The sequence below is a fragment of the Dermacentor silvarum genome, chromosome 4, assembly GCF_013339745.2.
Source record: "Dermacentor silvarum isolate Dsil-2018 chromosome 4, BIME_Dsil_1.4, whole genome shotgun sequence".
Taxonomy (NCBI): domain Eukaryota; kingdom Metazoa; phylum Arthropoda; class Arachnida; order Ixodida; family Ixodidae; genus Dermacentor; species Dermacentor silvarum.
The window spans coordinates 18,788,264-18,798,630 of record NC_051157.2 but is presented as its reverse complement, the minus strand read 5'-3'; the positions used below and the strand labels follow the sequence as shown (position 1 = coordinate 18,798,630).

General features: G+C 49.4%; 1 protein-coding gene across 1 annotated transcript in view; it reads left to right on the top strand.

Moving 5' to 3' along the window:
* The first annotated feature begins 346 nt into the window (after positions 1-346).
* The window catches only part of LOC119449566 (fatty acyl-CoA reductase 1), a 33,320-nt gene continuing 23,299 nt past the window's right edge, over positions 347-10,367 (top strand). Inside the window, exon 1 of the mRNA XM_037712758.2 lies at positions 347-606. Coding sequence (XP_037568686.1) covers positions 526-606 — 81 coding nt within the window. The 5' untranslated portion in view covers positions 347-525. The remainder of the gene's footprint in view (positions 607-10,367) is intronic.

The following is a 10,367-nucleotide window of genomic DNA, read 5'->3' as shown; positions in this document are numbered from 1 at the left end:
CCCCCCCCCCCCCCCCCCTTCCGACTCGGCAGACGTCATAATCTCTATTGGAAAGGGCGACTGTAGAGAGAAAGCGTATTCGCGCAGGAGAGGGGGTTGTATTTGTCTGTCGGCGAGGGTAGTGGTGAAAAGGGCGAACATGGTGAGGGGTGAAGGCGACGAACAACTCTGGGCGCCGGTGCGGTCGCTTGCAAGACAACTGACGTCGCATGTGCGGAAACGGTGATCAGACGAAGGGGGGTTAAGAAAGGGTGAGGTCGCGCTCTCGCTTCCGATTGGATGCCTCGAGGTCACGTGCCTCAGTGGCGGGGTATATGCCTCAACCAAGGACTGCGTAAAAGAAAGAGAAAGCGCTGCCGGTGACCGCGTATCGCGAGAGTGGGAGTGCAAGCGCACGCGTTGTGGATTTTTGAGAAACACTATCTGTGCGGGATCGCCTTGTGTGCTGGGCATTCGTTGGCCAGTCGTTCACGCGACCGACACACCGCATCGAAGCGACGACTTGCTCCACCGGCGCCCTCGAACATGGAAGGCAACTCTGAAATCGCGGAGTTTTTCACCGGCAATAGCGTCTTCCTCACTGGGATCACTGGATTTCTCGGGAAGGTAAGCTTGATTCTTCTCTCGTGGAAAAATTTTTCAGTTTTACGCCTCGGTTAGAGCACCCCCTGAACGAATGACGTCTGCGTCCACCAGCTGATGTGTCTGCAAATATTTCTCGTTGGCGATTCTGTTCAGCTATGAGTCAGTGCTTTTTCGTTTCACAGTATTACTCATGCTTATGTTTTTTTGCGAGTGGTGTACATAATGCTTATCTGCGGGCAAACGCCTTTTCGAAGCTTCTGAGACAGTATTTCGTGTTAGTGGTTTGTAGCGGGCTTGGTTGAATTTGTCGTGCGGGCAGCCGCCACTCTGCGGCGACCACGTGCTGCTGACGCAGACCCGCGAACCATTTGCCGCAAGATGTATTCCAGAAAATTTCGCGTCCATTGTATTTCTAGTTTGCGTACATAGTTAGAATGTAACAGCTGGTTCATACGCTCATGAATGGTTTTAGTTCTGCTTCCTGCAGTGTTGCATTGCGTGTTCACTTGTAAATAGCATGCATATATCGTAGTAGCTACAATAAACGTGTGTACCCTGCTGGACTTTACTGACTGCTGATACTTCATCCTCGCACGCTGATTTTCCTTTGCATTTTTCGCGATCGGTTGACTTCTATTCATGCAAGTTGGGACGTTTCAACGTGGACAAGCGCATACCTTGCACGTTTTCAACGAGGTGGTCCATTAATCAGCGTGCACAGCGACAGCAATCAGGCGTGTCATAGACTGTGACGCGCGAACAAAGGAGCTCGTCGAGTCATCAACAACCACCACCATCCATGGAAACGGTAATTACCGTGGAGATTACTACTAATCCTGATTCTGACCAGAGGGACGTCACGCATACTCAAGAATGCGGGGGCGGAGGTGCGACACTGGAGGCGGGCCCGGCGGAACGGTGCGTCAATCTGGGAGGGATGTGGCGACCGAGCCAACGGTGGTGATTGGCCGAGCTACTGTCATCAGAATGCCCCGTCCAGTATACGAGAAGACGGCGGTATTAAACGCGGAGACGTGTGGTGCAGTGGTGGTGGTTCTGACGTGTGCTGAGGCGAACTCAGACGTTTACTATGCTCCTGATGGAGTGGGCTTCCGTACCAGGGGCCAGTGCACATAATGTAAATTAAACCTTTTCCTTCATCTCCTACTACCGGATGTATTCATCGATGGGCTTGGTGGATTCCTGGCCCACAAACGCCACCTCGAGCCGCAACAAAGTCAACAGGCTATGCTTCCGTTCATCGCTTCCAGCATCGACTGTCAGTGTCAGCTTCGTGCCAGCTTCCATCGCGCGTTGGTCAGCAGCCGGGCAGCGTATTACTATTTGCGCCCCCGTACAGTGCACGACGATCACCGTGCGCGCGCCATCGCTTCACTTTCCTGCCAAGGGCGCATGGATGCGCGAGCCAATGCCGTGCGACGCTCTTGCTTCTTGTCCAGTTGTCCTCTGAACGCCCCCTTCGGCGTACTCGGTTTGTCTTCCTGATTGCTTTAGCGTGGCCTCCCCTGTTGTTGTTGCGGTTCCAGTCGCCAGCGCCACCTACCTCTCGCCGGTGGTGTCGCCTCGATCTACACCCACTGCTCAGAATTACACCGTGGCTCGGGACTAAAGAGGGAGCGAAGAACCTGTTTCGACCCGTCGGTCCCATGCGCGACCTCTTGGTTTTCTGACGAGGGAAAAATTGCAAGAAAGCAGTGGCGCCGTCCACCTCTTTGCTATCAGTCCCTCCCACCCCGTCCCATTTCTTTTTTTTTTTTTTTTCAAAGGTTACTTCTGTTGTAAGGTACTCCCCGTTGACGTGCACGTGCTTTTGGTACCTAAAAGCCGCCGTGTATGTGCCCATTTAGATGATGACCCGAGGGTCGTCGTTCCCGCGACCCCTCTGCAAAACAAGTGTCTTGTCAAAAGCTTATCCGGTCCATTTCTGGCGACCCTTTCCCCCTGTCGAAGGTGAGGAAGTCGCTTCTTCGCCGTTGCCACACCTGCCAGGAAAACTCAGTGCACTTGCCATCCCTTCCGGTTCAGTCTGTTTCTGACAGGGAAGCTTGAACTTGAGCGGGCATTCTGAAAGAAATGAGGAAGGGGAGGGGGTCGCTTTTTTTGAAAGAGAAAACTTGTCATTCAGCCTAAAGTGACACGAAGCTCCATAGCTTCGAAAGAAAAGCTCCCAGTTGCAGAATTCGTCATGGTGAGGGCATCGAACCCGTGAACAACACGTTTCCGGGGTAGTCGCTCTGCGCCAGACGATCTTTCCTCGGACTCTTGGTTGTAGAGTTTTGACGAGGTGCCACGCGTCATAAACAAGTGGGGTGGGTCTTGTTTATCCTAAACGTTTCCCAGACACAATGAACATATGAGAGACATGAAATGTGTTCTTGCTACAGTTGCAAACCAGTTCTCTGGAATTTCTAAAAAAAAAAAAAAACTTTTCAAGATTGTGCATTGATAGGACTCCGCTGGCATCATCGACGTAAGCTGAATGGAGATTCGGTGCCTGAAGCTCCGACGCCGTGAAAAGAGGGGGCATTGTGGCGGAGCGCGCCATTTATTAGTCACAGAATCCCTCAGTTCTTATCCTGGTCTCGCGTACGCGGTAGACGACAGAGTAGATAGCGAGTGCCACGCTCTTCGACGCGTTTTGCAGCGGTAATTTCGTACCGACGGTGGCTCGACAATTCGCCGAAGTTAACAGTGATCGGCCGCATTTGTTCTAAGCCTGCAAATTTACTCATTTGTGTGCACCACTTAATCCTCAGGCGTCGAGGAATACATTTCCTTTCCCTCGGCACCCACTTCCGTTGCTCTAATGAGCCATCGGTTACCTGTACTACGCATTATACAGTAATAATATCTGTATCGGTTATTGTAGAATTGCATTTCTGGGCCTGCCAAAGCCACAATGTTTACAAAAACACATTCGACAGTAGCCAGTCGAGAAAGAAATTAGAGCATACACACACAAGATAAAATACAAAGGTCTATATCAACATATGCTAAAGTACATGTATAGTGATTATACTACATAAAAAAAAAAAATGTTCGACTCAGGTACGCTGCACACTGTTAGAGTAAAAAATAATAAACATGTTCACAAGCAAGTCGTGTACGAAGTGTTCCACGTATTTTTTTTTTTTTCGGTGACTTAACGTGAAGACTTCTGCAGGCAACTTATTAAATATAGAAGGCACAGTGATCCGATGGCGCTAGGTTTCCGTGGCACGAGGGAGCCTCCCCGCGGAGATGCAGTGGAAGCCACGAAGAAGCAACACTTCTGTGCCGCCTGTGGCATTCACGAACGCCTATTACTTCCCAATTGAAATGGCCGACAGCGCTGCTTGCGATAACTGTGGCTGCGAGGAGACGATCGAGGACCTCCTCTGTTGTGACTGTCCCCGTTACAACGTGGCAAGAAAAGTGTCTCGCGACCGCGCTCGAAAAACTCTACGATCACCCCTTCACATAGGAAAACGTTCTAAGGCACTGGTCCAGACGGGTATCGACACTCAAGGCTTTAAGAGCTCTGCTTGTGAATTGTGCGACCGACTTTGAAAGTTGTGGCATCGCGTTATTGTGCGATTTTCTCTCACTCGATTTTTTTTATTTGTTTCATCTATCACCTTTTATTTCCTTTCCCTAGCAGAGGGTAGCCAGCCGGTAATTAAACTGGCTAACCTCCCTGTCTTTCCTGAACTTTTGTCTCTCCCTCTCTCTACGGAGAGGCAGCTGGAACAATGGTGGTGTGAGCAAGTGCCACGGCGGCGCCGCGTTTTGTGAAAAGTGGGAAGGCGGCAGCAGGCATCACCATCACATAATAGGCTCTAACGCGTTCGACATACCGAGTGCGTGCACCGAGTACAATAAATGGAGCCCTGAGACGCAGTTCACGACCAGGCATCTCGGACAGGCAACACTATTGCGACCAAAAACAGTTAAATCAAACAGTGTCAATAAATAGGCCATCAATGTCTGGTATGCGTAGAAAAGAAAACACAGGGACCTTAGCGCTTTTCTGCAGGCCCATGTATTACTGCAGCTGAGTTTCCTTTGAGCACATTGTCAACTTTGCTTCGCCATTCTACAGAACAAATGCAGAAGCAACAAATGTCGTACTGCACTACAGAGCATGCCTAAGAGTATACCATTTATTTCCTCGCTTAGAAAGGGCAAAGTGTCTTTATAGACTAAACAGGCAATTTTTTTAATTGTTCACAAACGTAGACTAGATAGCTCCTTTCGAGCAGAACTAAGTATTGTCCCTATTCAACAGCTTTACCGCAGCCGTACCTTGCTGGACATTTACCCTTGTACCCTGCGAAGGTTCATCAGTGGTAAAGGGGCTATCGAATGGCAACAACACATTCTCTCTCGGTGACCAGCTGAGGGGTATGGGGGAGCTACGACAACACAATATTTCCGGAGTAATTCCCAGAAAGCCCTTTTGTTTGCGCTTCCTTCTTGGGGGGACTATGCGTTTGAACAACTGTGTCGCAGGGCAGCCAATGGTGCAGGCTGTTCGTACGAGACCGAGCCCAGGATCGGCGGTGTTAGCATTAGGCTTTGCATTTCTGACGTAACTTTCTTCTTTCAAAGCCGAGGAGCCAGGGTATGTCTAGCTAACGGGCAAAGCTTTTCATTTTTTTTTTATTGAGAAACTTATCTTTGCTAAGCAGCCGGCTTACATATCTTTACGAATAGCCCCGACATCATTGGAATAATCAAGTACATTGTGCAACGCTGCGTTGCAGTTCGTGGATGCTTGTTTTTCCTGAGAGCCGATATTCCTCGTTCGTTAATGTCGTGGTCGCGCTAATGGTTCAGGCCTCGGCGTCGCTTCCACAAGCATTGTTTTCCCTATATGAGGTAACAAATGTGACCCGCGTCACGCAATCGAATTCACCACGTGCGCAGCCTTCCGCCGCTGCGTGCGTCCATTGTTGAGCCGTGGGCGCCTTTTCCGTCTTGGATTTTTACGCCCGGCGCTTCCTTCCTCAGGTTTGGGATTTACTCTCGGTCTTATCGCCGCCTCTTATTGGCTTCGACCCAAACGGTCGCGTGCAGGTCGAAACTGCAATAGAACTCACGACGCAATCCGACGAATCTCACTGCGCTGAGGCCAACTCGTAAGGAGTCGATAAACAACGGTGCAAGAGTCGCTGTGACTGCTGGAGTGCAACATTTATTAACGATCGAATCACCTGTATAAATGAACAGCAGCTGTAAGATGGCTCGAAAAGGACGTACTAAGCCTAGTTTGGCTTGCTGTTTGCCGCAATATGATGTTTCATCAGATGCCATGGTTTTATGCCTCCCATCGTGAGGGTCGACTCCGCGTTGCGCGTCGATTTGAATAAACCAGTTAACGCAAGGCTTTGGACAGTTGACACACGACAAGGCTTCTAACTAGCTTCATTCCATGCGGCAGTACGGCATGACTAAAACTGTCTAGCGTTATGATAGTGCCACCTCTTGTCATTACCCCTACCGGCGTGTCTGGCTGGTAGCCCCCCTTCCCGTGATCCCGTTATTTCATGCAGCACGTGCACTTGGCAGTGGCGGCGTGGCTTCGATGGGCCATTTCCCGAATTCGTAGTGACCTCTAGAGCCGCAATCATAAACGTGCCTAGCCATGAGGTTGGAAAACGCGTGTTCCCGGAAGTACATTCGTTAAGGGCCCCCCACACAATTGATGCGTGTATAGTGTCGAGTAGGACTTGTTTTTGGCCCGTTTAGTACATGTTCGTCTACGTAGAAATGGCACTAAACAAGACTACACATATTAGTAGGAGACAAGTTTATAGTGCCGTTTGAGCGTGTTCGCTTGCTGCAATTGCGTTGATTATGTCGATGAATAATGAGAAAGAATACCCCCATTAACTGGTTACATACGGGATGGACTGGGAGTGCTATATATTTAGGAAAAAGTATTTGCAATAAATCTTGAGTCGGCTGCCCTGTAAGTTTGCTTTTCAACAAAAGCTCAGTCCACGAACTACGTTTCTCGTTTTATGTGCGGCTGGCCTGACCAGAGGAAACGTAAGCACAAAAGTTTTTCCAGAATAAGTCAGAAAATTTCATGTCTTCATAGTTCCCGCACACTGACCTACCGAGAGGAGATGTACTGTTGCCATTCAACACACTTAAAGGCTGCGGAAACCCCGCAGAGTAGACGGGTGTACCGGGTTCTGTGATGGTGAAGGAGAATCTTTTGAACGTTAACAATATTTTGTTCTACCAGGCTGTGTATAGAGTATTTTTAACGGAAAATAGTTTTCTCACGCATGCGTAGCAACATTTGTGCAGATGGTATATTGGTGCCAGAAGTGTGAGGGTCATATGTAGTCTTTAGTATGACTCCCACGTGATCACTGCATGTGCCTATAAGCTCTCTCTCCCCCTCCCCGCCCTCCTTTCCTGGCCGCGGGACAGTTATCGTAACTATCCGCGGTTTTTTTTTTCTTCAAATTCCCGAACAATAAATACCAGTACACACGAGAGTGTCCGGCAAGTAGGCGCACGGCCAAAGCTATTTTCTGGGCATTGGCAAGTAATTGGTTCTATATAGCCCAAGAGCCGTGCTACGAGTTTTTCTTTCTTTCTTTCTATCTTTTTTTTTTTTTTAAAGCCACGATCTGTGAGTGAGACGTACCTCGCTGACTCACATTTTCGGGCCACTTGACACACCGATCGTGAGCCCCGATTCGCAACACCTACATACCAAGTAGGCACGGCCTAGGCCCACGACCTCTGTCGACTTTTGACGGCCACTTGTGCCAGCGAAAGCAGGCTCACGATAGGCGACGCGGAATGTTCAATTGCGGCGCTGTACAAATGTAGACCGGGCGGCGAGGAAGCTCGTCCGATTCTGTCGGCGCCGAGCAAGGGCGTCTGCGGAGAAAGCGCCTCTCTTTATTTCTCTCTGGCGGGCCTTGGACGGCAGGTTTAACCGAGCCGAATTATGCCGATGGCCGGCGATAGGGTCCGGCCTTGATCGCAGGCTCGTGACGTCACCGGAAGCAGATGAATAGAAAAGCTGCGCGCGGCAAAGATATATATTTGCGGTACTGGCTCTTTCCGCGAGTTCTTTATGAGGCAAGTATTTATTTATACCACATTGCCGAGCGGCCCTGATGTATGTATGTCTGCTGGTGAGAACTGCTTGTCTATTTCTTAGATTTCGTCTTCTTTCCTCCATGAACATAAATAAACAACCTCTACGCCGACATTGGTATTCCCAAGCCGATAACCATCGCCGTTGTGGAAAGAAAGCGGCAAAGCACGCGGCTGCAGTGAAACGATCCTCATTACCTAACACTGAAAACGGCCTCGCCCGAGGAGATGAAGCCCTGAAACGCGCTTTTGTGTTTTGTGCGGCCTGGTGAGAAGAATAGTTAAAGCAGTGTTGTTAGCTAGTATTGCTCCCTGTTTGATATGGTGCAGCGGGAGTAGGGAAAGAGAGTCATACAGCGAATGCTCGTGTAGATACTCGTGAGCATGTGACCTGTTACTGCCCGCTTTGGAAGTGGACCACCTGCCAAAATGATGTTCCAGTTGAGCAGGAGTATCTGTTTTACAACCAAGGGCTCTCGGCTGCATACCAGTAGGACAAAGCATTGTTCCCATTCAAAAGCCTCACCTGCAAAACAGCACAGCTTTGCATATGCGGCCGACTAACAAAATTTTGCGAATGAGCCGTTAGAAAGGGGACCATTGCAGGGAGAACGCTGTTTAATGCCATATACTACAAGATTATATGTGTGACTACTTTCCCTGTTCCTACGGCACTCGGAGGTCACAGCCTCGGCGGTAACGTACTTTAGCTCGAGATTCAAATAGTCATTTTCACTCGTTATTGTGTAGACGGCACTGGGCCCTGGGCAGATGTATCTGATTGGAATGCACATCATCTTGACTCGGACTAAAGCTCCCTGACCAAAGGGCTCCGAGTCCCTTAGGACGTGAACGCCTCCTTTCATAGCGTTCCTGTTCCATTTTCTTCTACACGGCGAACTCCTCCTTTTTGATTCGCTCATTCCTTCGAAGTTGCTTCGCCCAGTGTCCATCGCAGCTAGAGCACTCCTTTTCCTAAAATGTGCACGAGGTTTGGTCGTGGTTACCTATACCTGCACAACGACTGCGCACCATCCGATTTGTGCGCAGTCGCAGAAAGCACCGCGCTAACGTTGCACCGCGCGAACCATGTAACGGCACACGGCGATGCCTTATGTAGTCCACCTTTACTTATCATAGGTGGTAGGGGAGAGGGGTGTCCCCCTCAGAGATAGACTTTAGGTTAGTTGACCGGAGAGACAACAAAACTCGAAAATACTGACTGCGGATGCAAGAACACCTCCGTGATGAAAGCATTGACGCCGGTAATGACGCCAGCACTTGTGTGATGTGCATGCGGGATGATAAAACATTTGCTTTGAGCGCAGCCTGCTTGAATATGACAAGTGTGAGAACGTTCCCGGCCTCTCCTGTCTTACTAGTTTTCTTCGCCTATGACGCTCCGAGTCCAGAGTGACAAAATCACCCGTCCAATCGGTTTCATTTAACAATATAGAATGCGTCATTTTTAGGCTTTCGACTCACAGACTCATTTTCCTTGCTCAAACTGAGGTAGTAAATTTGTATGCACAGATATACGAGTTACATTACAAGTTACATTACTGGGAACGCCGACTCTCGTGATGCAGGCAGTTAACGAATGCGACATCTGCCATGACCGCGGTAGTTTTTACTGCAACTTACTAAAAGCTTACTACTAAAATCAACTTACTAAAATCACACTCGCAGTGCATATGCCTGGTCGCCAGTAACACTGATATCGTTTTGTTTTTAGCCAGCTGCATTTACTCTTTAGAGCCATAATACATGATCTTCTTTCTTTTTTCCTGTGTCGCGCGCGCGTGACAAAAGACACACACGTCATGGGTGATTTCCGCGCGCGCGAAACCCATGGCGTGTATGTGTGCTTAATGCACACCCAGTTAACTGTTCAACGCTAGTATACGAATTACGGGAGGGAAACGTGACTACGGTGTAGTCCTGACAGGCAAGATGGATAACAAACTACACGAAAATAATTAAGAGGAAAAGAAAGACCGTTGCCTTGAGACTGCGCCCGAAGGGTGCTGAGGGCGACGTGCATAATTAGGGCGACAACCCTGAACTGCTTGGTTGGTTAACGCCCGAGGTTCGACGACTTCTGGCTGGGGACAAAACGTGCTTTCTTTAACTGAAGAGAAAGTGCGTCGCCTGTGCCACATAGATCAAGACACGATTGCGCTGTTTTTACGCGTAGACACTTTCGCTTTCCCAGAGAAACAGTGTGATCTGTTTTCTTGATGCGATTTCGATCGCTTTCTCTCTCTTTATCTCCGTGTTCCAAGGTAGCTGTACGTCCTCAGCATCGCTACATATTCAACTAGGTCAACCGGAGACGCATTTACTTAAGGAGCGCTATCTCTTCATCAATAATCGGTTTCACTATGGCTGCAGCAAACGTCCCTAACCTGCCCGCAACTCGCGGTTCCCCACCTTCTTCTCGTCCTAGTTAAGCTCACGGCCGCCACCGCTTGCTCGGATCATGCGAAGTTATGCAATCATCAACTGTAACACCCGATATACACTGTCACAGGCGCGCGTTTCTCTGTGCTCCGATCGCGAAGATTTGACTCAAGGTAACACAAAACGCTACAATCGTAACCGGTGTAGCTTGGAGAGGTCAACTTAGACGCACGGGCTTCGTGGGGCGCAAG